Consider the following 12,716-nt stretch of genomic DNA (forward strand, 5'->3'; position numbering starts at 1 on the left):
GAGTCCAAACAGCTGATAAAAACATCACAATAATCCACAAGTAATCCATATGACACCAGACCATCAATTAATGGACTGGAGTGTGTGTGTGTGTGTGTGTGTGTTTGTAAGAAACAAATCCATCACCAATGGCACCCATTCACTGCAGAGGATCCATTGCTTAGCAAGTGATGCAATACTACATTTCTCCAAATCTGATAAGAAACAAACTCATCTACACCTTAGATGGCCTGAGGGTGAGTACAGTTTCAGCAAGTTTTCATTTTTTGGTGAGCTATTTCTTTAATGATGAAAGTCAATCATGGTTTTATATGTCGAAGTGTCCTAAAATTCCTTCATACAATAACTATGATCACTTTTAAGAATGCAAAAGCAGCACATTCATACCTGATTATAGTTTCCTAAAGTGTGCTGTTTTCTCTCAGGTCCTGTTGTGTGGTCCGGTGGGGCCGAAGCTTCATGATATGCTGGATGAACAGATCGTAGTCCCGCCCGAATCTCTACAGGAGACAGATGAGTTCCACCTCATTCTGGAGTACAAGTCAGGTGAGACTCGCTCAAAACAACATCTGCTAATCATATATGAATCGTTCACCATAAGACCAGAAACATGGATTAAGAAAGTAAAAGGGTAAATTTGAATATTTTTCAAACATGGTCTGACCACTCCAGTCATGTTCTGGCTCATTGGAACCGTTGGGTTTTTGTGTCTCCTCTCTGATGCCCCCTACAGGTGAACAGTGGGGTTCTTCACGAGCTCCTCAGGCTAACCGCTTTATACTGTCTCATGACGTGTCCAATGGTGAAATGAGCACGCTGGAGATATTCGTGGCCAGTCTGGAGGAGTTCCAGCCGGACCTGGTGGTTCTGTCCGGACTGCATATGATGGAAGGAATGGGCCGGGATCTTTGGGAGGAACGACTGAAAGAGGTCCGAGACCAGAATCGCTCATTGTCCATCCGATTTAAAATAACAGTAATGCTCTGACAGAGTAACAGGGATATTTTGAGGTTTGTTGGACACTTCACTCCTGCATCTAACACATTAGTTCTCAAGCTCTGTGTTCTGACTTCCTGCAGGCGGTGGTTGCCATCTCAGATGTGAGGAACGAGGTGCCCATCCACCTTGAGCTGGCTAGTATGACAGACAGAGACTACATGAACCGGATCCTGCAGGAGGTAAATGTGTAGGTTTAATGAAGGCTGATGTTCAGTAGATATACAGTATATATGGTGCACATGGGAAGGATTGTTGTTGGTGGTATACAGTAGTGTTGGCAAATGTGACTTTTAAAAGTAACACCATATAGTGTTCCGTTGTTACATTGTTACTTTTTTTAAATGATACTTTTCCATACCTATGTGCTACATTTTTGTCCAAACAAGGACTTTTATCAAAGTAGTATTTTTTTTTTTAATTTAAATTTTATTTTAGCGATTTGCAGACCTGGAAATATCATAGAAACATCAAAATAGATTACATTCTTTAAAAAAACTGCATTAAATTAGCATATTAGAATGATTTCTGAAGGATCATGTGACACTGAAGACTGGAGTAAAGGCTGGGACACTCCAAGCCGATTTCAAAGAACTAGCGGCGATGACTGCGTCTGCACCAAAAAGCTGCTTGAACGCACCGCTCAAGACTACAGCAGACTGCACACGTGCGTTCTGCGCCTGCGTGAGAGGAATTAGCTGTCTGTATCAGTAGTATATATTCATCATTCAAAAGGAGAAACCGAAACAAAGATATACGCAACGTAAACAAAGCAGTGCTTGCTTACCCTTTTGAATATCAGTTATGTTGAATTGATAACTATTCGTTTTAAGCGGCGCATGTTGTCATGAAAATATTTGCATACTGGAATGCTTGGGTAAGATCGCATTACATTAGAACAGCCTTCATTTACTTACTCGTTTACATCACTTTCGCTTTAATTCTCGGTCACTGACTTGTTCGCTAAACTGAACATCCAATCAGAGTTCTCACTCTCGCCGATTCAACATGATGAATCGGGCAAACTGCAGCCGATGTGTGGAACACCAAAAAACAATCCTGACAGATGCTCACAGACGGCCTGATGGCCTTAATGATGCTGAAAATTCAGCTTTGATCACAGGAATAAATTACATTTTAAAACGCATTCAAATATTTCTTTGTGTCATACATGGAAGCTTTTGTATTTATCAGTCATTTAAAGAAAGCAACTCCAGTATTCTAGTGTAAATCAAAGCAGAACGACAAGGTTTGCATCTTCAGCATTCAGGTTTCTCTGTGCTCTTCTGTTAGCAGGTCATGCCCATCGTGAACTCCATCGGTCTGAACGAACAGGAGCTGCTGTTTTTGGCTCAGTCCGGAGGCGGACCTCACGCCGACCTCACTTCCTGGGACGGCGTACCCGACGTGGGCCGCGTCAGTGACATCCTGCTCTGGGTCCTGGAGCAGCACGGCCGAGCGGACCCAGAATCCGAGGCCGATCTGACCCGGATCCACTTCCACACGCTAGCGTACCACATCCTGGCTACGGTGGATGGCCACTGGGGGAACCAGGTGGCGGCGGTGGCCGCGGGCGCTCGTGTGGCCAGCAGTCAAGCCTGCGGCCTGCAAGCGGTGGATATTACAAAGGTGGTCCTCAAGGCGCCTTTGAACTTCCACAGCTCCTTCTCAGAGCCGAGGGAGAGCCTAGCGGTGGACCCGACCCGACCGGTCACCATGTGGCGCAGAGGGAACGTCTCGTTCCATCTCACGCCGGTCCTGGTGTGCAAACAGCCGCTTAGGACTGTGGGATTGGGCGACGCCATATCAGCCGAAGGACTTGTGTTTTCAGAGGTCACGCCTCGCCCTGAGCTCTAAGAGACGCCTCTCGTCCATGCTTTTGAAGACATGTCCTCGTCGTTAGATCCTAAAGCTGGAGAAACAGACTCACAGGGCATCAAACGACAGAGCAAAACCAGTTGGAGATGCAGTGCACTGTCCTTTTGTTGTTGCTACTTTTGTCTGAAATCGCATTGTGAAAGACAGCACAATGAACCAGCCTCTGCCATTTTTTAAAAACGGTTAATTTAACCAAAAATTAACGTTCGGTCATCATTCGCTCACCTAAACGACCTTCTTTATTCCAAGAGAAATAGTGCAGAAGTGCAAGTCAAATGGTTTTAGGCAAGTAAATGATGACAGAACTTTTATGTTTGGATGAACTACTAACTTTTTTAACTATGATAAGAGATCATACTCAACAGGTGCAGAAGACCTGCGGCTGCTATTGGGACGGATGAAAGCGAACGAGATAATTATTTTAGAGTCTTATAAACATCTCAAATCTTCATTGTATTCCTAAACACTCCTTTATTTGGTGTATGAACGTTAATACGTAGCAGAACCGGAAGGCCGTCGATGCACTTCTGGTTAACCAGGTTTATACAGTGATGTATTTTTTTTTAAATGTAGGTAACGTGAAGCTCTCTTATCCTAATGGAATTAAGCAGAAGTAATTAAAGCAATGTTCCCAGGGTCAATCTGAAAGTCGAAATAATTCCCGAATAATAGTTTATAGTTAAGATCACCAGCTTCCCTTGACGGTGTTGTGGCCATTATTCAGTGCACATATTATTAAGTACCATTCGTTATTCTTGTCTTAAACGTATCTTAATGTTGTTAAGGGTGGGAATCTAGCTGTAGGTTTGTGTACATTGGAGCCAGCATCATTTGTATATAATAAGAAGAGGAATCGTAATTTTCTTCCATTCATTCAGGTTTGATCAGCAGGTTATCTGTGTGAATCATGTACTGTAGGTGGCGTTAATGACGACATGAATCTGTATATACAAAAGACGTCATTTATTCAGGTTTTCAGCCATGATGTACCATCCAAACACCGTTGACGTATGATTTTTAATGTTTTATTTGGGACGTACTAATTAATCTCGATATGTGATTTGTCATCTGTCTTAACCCAGCCTTAAAGTTTGACAAGCCCATCTGAGGCTTTTTAACGAATGCATAGTTGTAGAAGCGTTGAGCAGTGTTTGTAAAGCAGTTTGAAGTTAATGAACCACGAATGGTTTTATGAACCGTTTACACACAAATGTGTTTGTGTTTCGTGAATAAGGCAAGATGTTCAAAATGCCTCGGATCATGAACCTCATGGATTCCATCTTGTTGTGTTCTGTATTTCTGTAACACTCCGTATTGATGCTGTTAGTTTCTCAAACCAACAAAAGAGTTGACTTTTAACATCATTGTTAATTTCACAACCTTCTGGCAAAAAAGTGTGATTTGAAATTGGCAACATCATAGAGTCGTGTTTTTTTAGTTTAATGTCACGTGAACTGGTTACTAATGGAGCAAATGAAACTTCATCAGCATTACAGCAATACTTGAAGAAGGTTTTGTTGTTCAAACACAGCAGACATTGAGTCTTGGTGTGAGAAACTAACAGAAAGTTCACATTCATGCAACTTTTTAGACTATATGAAATGTTTTAGGGTTCTAGTTTGCACACGTGATTATGCAGCAAAGTCTTTAAAAGAGTTACTGGGCAAAACGTCCTTCAATCATAAACGTTAAGACTAGAAATATTAGCTCTGTTAACTTGAGTATGGAATATTTTTATATAAATAAAACACTTCTGTACTGGGTATAAAATGACTCTGTTTCTTTGTATTACACAGCCTGCATCTTAAAAATAAATCTGCAGATTTGGAAAAAAAAAAATTATATTACCTAATTTAATGATGCTAAGTGCAAAAAATTATATATATATTTTTTTTACAAAATACAAATAAAGATCGAATTATATATATTTGATTATATATAATTTAATTGTATATAATTATATTTATATATATTAACCTACAATCTGCAAAGAAGTGGAAAAATTGGAAATCAGGATTAGGCATAAAATAATGTCTTCACAATCTTCCATACATGTAAAAAAAGGGCTGAGAATTGAACAAATAGTTGTAATCTGGCTCGCATTCAGACAGGAATCATGTCTTTGTGGCAGTTTTTCTGCTGATTAAGGGAGAATACAAGACTTCTTCACAAAATGCACTGAAATGCATCATATTTTGTGAGAAAAAGTGATGTGCTCAAGCAGAATAGGCAGTAATTATGGATTATAAAACGGAGAGTTCTGGTCCTTGATTCTGATTGGCTGAGCCACGTTCGAAGCTGTTGTAAATTACTCTACAAACACACACCTTTGTTTACTTCTGTGTGTTGCTCGGCAACCACTTTGTTGCAACCACAACTGTTTCTGTGCAGGGCGTGTAACTGTGATTGTGTTACAAAGTCCAAAATGATAATGACATGCTTTTTATGCACAACTTAATTATTATATTTCTAAAGTTGGAAAGACACAAATTAATCATCTACATTAATATAATGCACCATTTAAACAGACATCTAAAGATTGTAACTTTGCACTTTAATTCACCTCTATATAAACGCTGTACATTGATAAGTTATAAACCCCTTCAGCTTTGGATATAGATAGAGCTCTATTCAGCCGCTGCTCTCGGTTTACTCTTCTTCTCTTTGAGTTTGGCTGGTTCGGCCGTCTCCTCATCCTCATCCTCGGGCTCTCCGGGAGTGACTGTAGGGGGAGATGGGGCGCTGCTCACATCCGCCTCGGGCTCTGAGGTGATCTGCATGCTCTTGCTGTAGCCTGCGGCTGAAGACATGGCCTGACCGAGGGCCTGGTTGGTGCCCAGGGGCTGCTGGGAGCTGCTGGGTTTGCTGGAGGAGGACCGCTGGCTGGTCTTGCTGTCTTTGCCCAGTTTGCTCCAGTACAGGTTCTCACCCGCCTGGAGAGCGGTGCCCAGTTTCTGAGCCATTTCTACCAGCTGTGTGAGAAAGAGACCAGATCTCCTGTGATTCAACGGCAATGTGAGAATGTGTGTGAATCATCATTAGTAAAAATCATTTTTATTAATTACCAGACTGAATGAATGAATAAAAAAAAAAAAACATAATAAATAAAAATACACACATATATATATATACATGATTTTTAAATATTTTTTTTTACATTTACATTTTATTAAGCAAACATTCTAAAAATAAAAAATAAATTAGTTTTTACAAACAATTTTTATAATATAATAAGCATGTTTTCACAAATTCTCATTATTATAAATGCATATTTATAATAAAAATATATACAAAGATTTATATATTATTTAAATTGTAAAAAATGTATACATCATGGCATTTATTATACTGGTTTTAATTTAAAAAAATATATATTTCATGATTTTTGTCACTGTATTACAGTAATAAGAAATAAGAACTGCAACACACACACTATATATATATAATTTGTAAAAAAACTTTTTTTTGTTATGATTCTTGGGTCAAGAGCGGCCAGGACTGACACTTAAATGTGATTCTCAGATTTGTTGGATTTAACAAAGTTTGTGAGGATTATCAGCTTTAATGCTCTTATCAAAATAACGAGCAGTTAAAAGGTCCAACGTTTTCAATCTTACAATCATTTTACAATATAATATGCCTGCTTTCTCACAAATTCTTATTATTATTATAAATGCAAAAATAATTATATTATTATTTAAATCATGGTATTACACTGTTTTAATTGTTTCCATGATTTTTGTCACTTTATTAAAGTAATAATAAAAAATAAAATAATAATTACATATTTTGGGACACATTACAGTGATGAGAATTTGTGGCCAAAATGTGTTACCTCTGGGTCAAAGTCAGTGTTGCTGTTATTCTCGACCTGAGCGTTGACTTTTCTCTCCATCTCCTGAAACTGCAGCAAGGCGGCCTTCTTATCGCCCTGATTATACAGGAACACCGCAAAGTTCAGGTTCACCAGCGGGTTTGACCTGCCAGACAAAATACTCTCACTTAAACTCAACTAGTTCTGTACATTGTAGATTCACCAGCACAGATCAGAGTCTGAAGAACATACTCATCCAGCAGAACCGCCTGCTCGTGAGACCTGCGGCCGTTATCTGCGTCGTCCAGATTGGTCAGAGTGACTGATGAGTGTCAGAGCACAAATCATAATCAAATTAAATTAAACTGGACCAATACTGATTCTCACATTTACACTGTTCTTTTACAACCAATAAAAATAAATGTTTTATTTATTAAAAATACAAGTGCATTATTGCATTATTTTTTATGTAAAGTAAAGCATTATTTAAGTAAATTAAGTAAATAGCAAAAGTAGAACACGTTACATGTTTTAAAAACTATTTCAGACAGCGGCAATTGTGATTAAATTATTATTTTTAATGCAAAGTAATTTTTAAAAAGTAAAATAAGCTACCTGTTTAAAAAACTATTTCAGACAGTAGTAGATGTGATTGATTAGTATGTGATATATTTACCGGCCAGAAACATGTAGAGTTCACTCATGCGTGAATGATTTTAATATTTTATTTAAAATTTATTATCTTTTTTTTAGTGCTGTCAAACGATTAATCGCGATTAATCGCATCCAAAATAAAAGTTTTTGTTTACATAATATATGTATGTGTACTGTGTATATTTATTATGTATATATGAATACACTCATACAGTATATATTTTGAAAATATTTACATGTATATATTTATATTTATATAATAGATATTGTATATAAATATATTTAATATACAAATATAACATATTTTTCCTAAATATATACATGCTTGTGAGTGTATTTATATATACATAATAAATATACACAGCACACATACATATATTATGTAAACAAAAACTTTTATTTTGGATGCGATTAATCGTGATTAATCGTTTGACAGCACTACTTTTTTTTTAATAAGTGTTTTTTAATTGCTTTTATTTTATAATGTATTTAATACAAATATCAAACTGCATTATTATTTTTTATGTGAAGTAACACATTATTTATATTTAAATTAAATAAAAAAGTGACATATGCTACCTGTTTAAAAAAGTATTTCAGACAGTATTAGTTGTGGTTTATTAGTATGTGAAATATTTACCAGCCAGAAGCATGTAGATTTGCTCAAACATGGATGATTTTAATAGTTAATATTTTATGGAAAATACATGATCTGTTTTTTTTTGTCTTTCTTAATTAATGTTTTTTAACTGTTTTTATTTTCAAATTTATTTAATAAAAATATCATACTGCATTATTATTTTTATGTAAAGTCACACATTAATTATTATTTTTTAATTAGTTAAAAAGCTACTATTTTGTTTAAAATATTATGTTTTTATTATTATTATGTAAATATTTTTTACAATATAAATGTGACCCTGGAGCACAAAAGCAGTCTTAAGTCGCTGGGGTATATTTGTAGAAATAGCCAACAATACATTGTATGGGTCAAAATTATAAATTTTTCTTTTATGCCAAAAATCATTAGGATATTAAGTAAAGATCATGTTCCATGAAGATATTTTGTAAATTTCCTACCGTAAATATATCAAAACTTAATTTTTGATTAGTAATATGCATTGCTAAGAACTTCATTTGGACAACTTTAAAGATGATTTTCTCAATATTTAGATTTTTTTGCACCCTCAGATTCCAGATTTTCAAATAGTTGTATCTCGCCCAAATATTGTCCTATCCTAACAAACCATACATCAATGATAAGATTATTTATTCAGCTTTCAGATGATGTATAAATCTCAATTTCGAAAATTGACCCTTATGACTAATTTTGTGGTCCAGGATCACATATATATATATATTTTATTAAATAAAAAGAAAAGCAGCACATGTTACCTGTTGATAAAACTATTTCAGACTATTTGAGTAGTAGTTTTTCTTATATTTACCGGCCAGTAGCATGTAGAGTTCGCTCATGCGTGGCCGCAGGTTGATGGCGGCGCTCAGGAAGTGGAAAGCTGATGCGTACTGCTGCATGGTGAGATGAACCAAACCCAGATTGTACAGGATCTTCCAATCAAACGGAGACAGATAGTTTGCCCTCTTCAGACAGCTGATGGCCTGCAGGAGAGGAGCAGGAAGTTGAAAAGGTGAAACAGGTAAAGAAAAAAAAAGTGCTAAATGTTCTCGTGAAAGTCTGGAACTCACAGCCACGTATTTCTTTTTGCCGAAGAAGCACATCCCGATGTTATTCCAGAGCGGCGGGCTCTCAGGGACAGAGTACGCCGCCACACGGTACTTATTCATGGCCACGTCATAATCTCCGTGAGTCTGCATCATACTGCCGGCCGCGAGGATGGCCTGAACACACACACAAACACTCAATGCTAATGACACTTGGAGTTGGTAAGAGTGCTAAAGGCAAGGCAAACACTGCAGCCCACCTTGAAGTTATTGGGGTCATATGTCAGAGAGTTTCCAAGGTGCTCAAAGGCTTTCTGGTATTTCCCAAGCTAATGAGAGAAGACAGATGTAAACAAATACATTAGACAGTGTTTGTACATTAGACAACTGTTTTCTGAAGTAAATGTGAGTGTTGCTTTGCTATGTAGTTGCTAAGGTGTTCTGTGTGGCTTTTAACATGTTGCTATCATCCACCAGACAAAACAATTAAGTCTGTAAGAAAAGTAATATATATATATATTTTTTTTTAGGATTAGGGGTTTGTTCAAATCTGAAATTGAGAGTACTAGTGAAAATACCTAAGCAACTCCACTAATCATCATGTTTACTGTGTTTGAAATAAAATGTAAGGTATTTATTTATTAATTTATATATTTTTTTATGATTTAATTAATTACTAGCTTTTCATAAACTTCATCAAACCCTGCTATAATGCTTAATTAATTAATTCTGATTTAATTAATTACTAGCTTTTCATAAACTTGCAAACTACAGTTTGGGAGACCCTACTATAATGCAAAAATAATAAAATAAAAAATAATAATATCTCATTTTTATTAGCATAATGCAAGAAATATATATAAGCAATATATTTAAAGTAATATAACACAATTAGTTTTTTTTTTTTGTTTAAGGTTAGAGGTTTGTTCAAATAAAAGCAGTAAGCCCCGTGAAGCCGTGGTTTACAGTGAATTTATAACAGCTAAAGGGCGTTGTCCTAAAATACCCTCTATAAATACTATATATATACACACACATTTAAGAAAATAAAAGAAATTAAATAAAAATGACAAATGCATACAACAACATTTCAAAACTAAAACATTTAAATGAAAACTAAAAAATAAAGCTAAAAACAATTCAAAAATATTAAAAGAACAAAAGGTATAAGAGTTTAATAATGATTCTAACATAACACTAAGCCAAACACCAAAAAACAACTACATATGTACAGCCACACACATATACATATATATGTACATATATATAAATACATTTACGGCTTCACGGGGCTTATTGCTTTTATAAAACGGTTATTCCATATACGTAGTAAGGTTTCACAAAATAAAACAGAGCAAATAAAGTGTAATGATATTAATAAAAACAGTATTCTTCCACCAAACAATGTAGTTCCTCAGAAACAGTTGTGGTTGCAACAAAGTGGTTGCCAAGCAACAGACAAACGTAAATTATAATCTGAATTTGATCGTAAGAATGAGTACTAGTGAAAATACCAACTCCACTAATAATCATCTGTTTTGCTGGTTTTGCACTGTATGTATGACTATATAGATGGATGTTGCCGTGGTGATTGTGATGAACACGCGTCACTCACCTGCATGTACAGCAGTCCCAATGTGGTCAACAGCTCGGTGTTCTCTGGAGAAAATCTGAGACGCACACAAACAGTGTGACAACAAAGGACAAATTATACAGTATGTTAAGCATGTTTTAAGACCATTAAGATTTTTTTACAATCCCACAATATTTTCCTGACAATTAAGCATTTTTGGCTCCAGTTGTCATTACTGTAATGCAGGGTTTCCCAAATTTATTCGTCAGCCGAAGCTCTTTGGCCTAAAATATTTCCTTGTACCCCTGAGATTTTAAGTTACATTTGCATATTCACAGCTCTCTGATGTTGGTTAATGATCACATGACATGTAGGTAAACAAAAAAATATTTTATTTAATATTTAACATTTTATTTAAAATATATTATCTTGTAGTAATTTACAAAATATTTTAATTTATATGATTTATTTGTTTGTTTGTTTGCTTCACAGCAGGGTTTCCCAAACTGGGGTTTTTGTGAGTTGATGAAAATAAAGTATGATTAAAGACAGTAGAGACCTATGTCGTTTATCACGCCCCCAATCAAAAGAAAGAAATAAGAAATAATATTTAGCTTTAAGATAATGAAGGCTATTTTTAAGTTTTTGCATTCTGATGTTATTTTGAGTACAATTATTGTTTTTTTTTTTTACTTCTCATTATAAAAAAAATAATTAATAAATTATAAATACATTTAAAAAACAATAAAAAAAAATCTAATAAAATATCTAATTTTCATTAACATAATAGAATAATAATTATATATTATTTAAACATAATGGTAGTACTGACAGATCAAATAAAATTAAAGGTATAATTCATCCAATTATGAATATTTTATCGACTACTCATCAAATAATGTCTTATTTTCCAATATGTTTTAGTTATGACTTCAGAAGAGTTGGAATATAGTGCTCAACTCAACTATTTTTATGATGCTCTTATGGATTCTGACAGACGCTTTTCACAATTTACTTTCATTGTATGCAAAAGAGCAGATTCACCATTGAGCTAAACGTCTCTTTTTGTGTTTAATGAATGAAACATCAGATTTGAAACGTCATGTACTTTAAATGATAACAAAATTTTGATTGTTGGATGAACTATTCCTTTAAATTTCCATTTAATTCATATGATTTAGCAAAGTATCACGCTTCAATCGACCAATCAGATTTTAGGGGCTTTAGATTCTTCAGATCTCGGCTTACTATAAGCTGATTTTAGGGGTAGTTAAATCTACGATTATAAAGCATATTGATTCAGAAACACGTCCTGCATCAGACTGCAGACACAGATGATGAAGGCAGCGAAAGCAGGCCTTTTCTCGGGTCTCAGACTCCTCCATCACGTGAGAGTTTGAGCGGCTCATGCCAGCAGCGGGCTGTTATTAATTCATGCTGGCTGTGAGGCACATCTTCCCGCTATCGCGAGGTGAAGCGGGTGGAAAAGTGGAGCTCAGAAAGCTCCTCTCATTACGGCGCGTCCCACTGCTGCACGTTACTAATTCATCAGCTCAGTGGGAGGGCTGCGATAATGAGGAGATCTCAAACACACTCACACAGCAGCTTAAAGCTCCCCGCGGTTCTCTGATATCTGAGCCGGACTCACAGACTAGTCATCTCCATTTCTGCTCTCCGGGAAGAGAGGAAAGTCAACAACAGTAATCAAGAGTCATCAAATCGTTGGATTCACGCTGAGAAAAGCAGATTACTGATTCCTTTTGCACTTTCAAGTGTTGAACTTAAAAAAAGGTGATTTTACTGGAGTAGCTGACCCAAAAAACTCATTATCATTATTTATTCACCCACTCAGGTCATTCTAAACTACAAAGACTTTCTTCTCTAAAGGAAAATATATGGTATGTTTTCTATACACTCAATGTAAATGGACATTGTCACGCTCCAGAAAATAAAGCATCATAAAACATAAGGACGAGTGTCATTTGCCATCATCGACGTACCTAATCAAATGAAATAAGAATGAAATAAGTAATATTATTTTGCTATAAGACAATGAAGGTTATTTTTAAGAGCTTCTGCATTCTGACATTAGCATTTTTTTTTTTTTACCAATTTCTC

At 35.6% G+C, this 12,716-nt stretch overlaps 2 protein-coding genes across 4 annotated transcripts in view; one reads left to right on the forward strand and one right to left on the reverse strand.

Annotated features, from left to right (window-relative positions):
• LOC107754317 (ADP-dependent glucokinase-like) overlaps nt 1-4,669 on the forward strand; it is a 10,340-nt gene extending 5,671 nt beyond the window's left edge. Inside the window, exons 5-8 of one of the 2 annotated variants that reach the window (XM_016570711.1) lie at nt 426-546; nt 734-930; nt 1,080-1,178; nt 2,290-4,669. In XM_016570711.1, coding sequence (XP_016426197.1) covers nt 426-546; nt 734-930; nt 1,080-1,178; nt 2,290-2,853 — 981 coding nt within the window. In that variant the 3' untranslated portion in view covers nt 2,854-4,669. The remainder of the gene's footprint in view (nt 1-425; nt 547-733; nt 931-1,079; nt 1,179-2,289) is intronic. The other variant, XM_016570712.1, reaches the window with a different exon arrangement.
• Nucleotides 4,670-5,353: 684 nt separating this feature from the next.
• The window catches only part of LOC107754319 (Bardet-Biedl syndrome 4 protein-like), a 16,597-nt gene continuing 9,234 nt past the window's right edge, over nt 5,354-12,716 (reverse strand). For both annotated transcript variants that reach the window (XM_016570715.1, XM_016570714.1), the window contains 7 exons: nt 10,641-10,695; nt 9,286-9,354; nt 9,050-9,202; nt 8,791-8,962; nt 6,941-7,010; nt 6,710-6,854; nt 5,354-5,846 (listed from right to left, as the gene is read on the reverse strand). In XM_016570715.1, coding sequence (XP_016426201.1) covers nt 5,502-5,846; nt 6,710-6,854; nt 6,941-7,010; nt 8,791-8,962; nt 9,050-9,202; nt 9,286-9,354; nt 10,641-10,695 — 1,009 coding nt within the window. In that variant the 3' untranslated portion in view covers nt 5,354-5,501. The remainder of the gene's footprint in view (nt 5,847-6,709; nt 6,855-6,940; nt 7,011-8,790; nt 8,963-9,049; nt 9,203-9,285; nt 9,355-10,640; nt 10,696-12,716) is intronic.

Source organism: Sinocyclocheilus rhinocerous, unplaced genomic scaffold (assembly GCF_001515625.1).
Source record: "Sinocyclocheilus rhinocerous isolate Xijiao unplaced genomic scaffold, SAMN03320098_v1.1 scaffold561, whole genome shotgun sequence".
NCBI lineage: Eukaryota > Metazoa > Chordata > Actinopteri > Cypriniformes > Cyprinidae > Sinocyclocheilus > Sinocyclocheilus rhinocerous.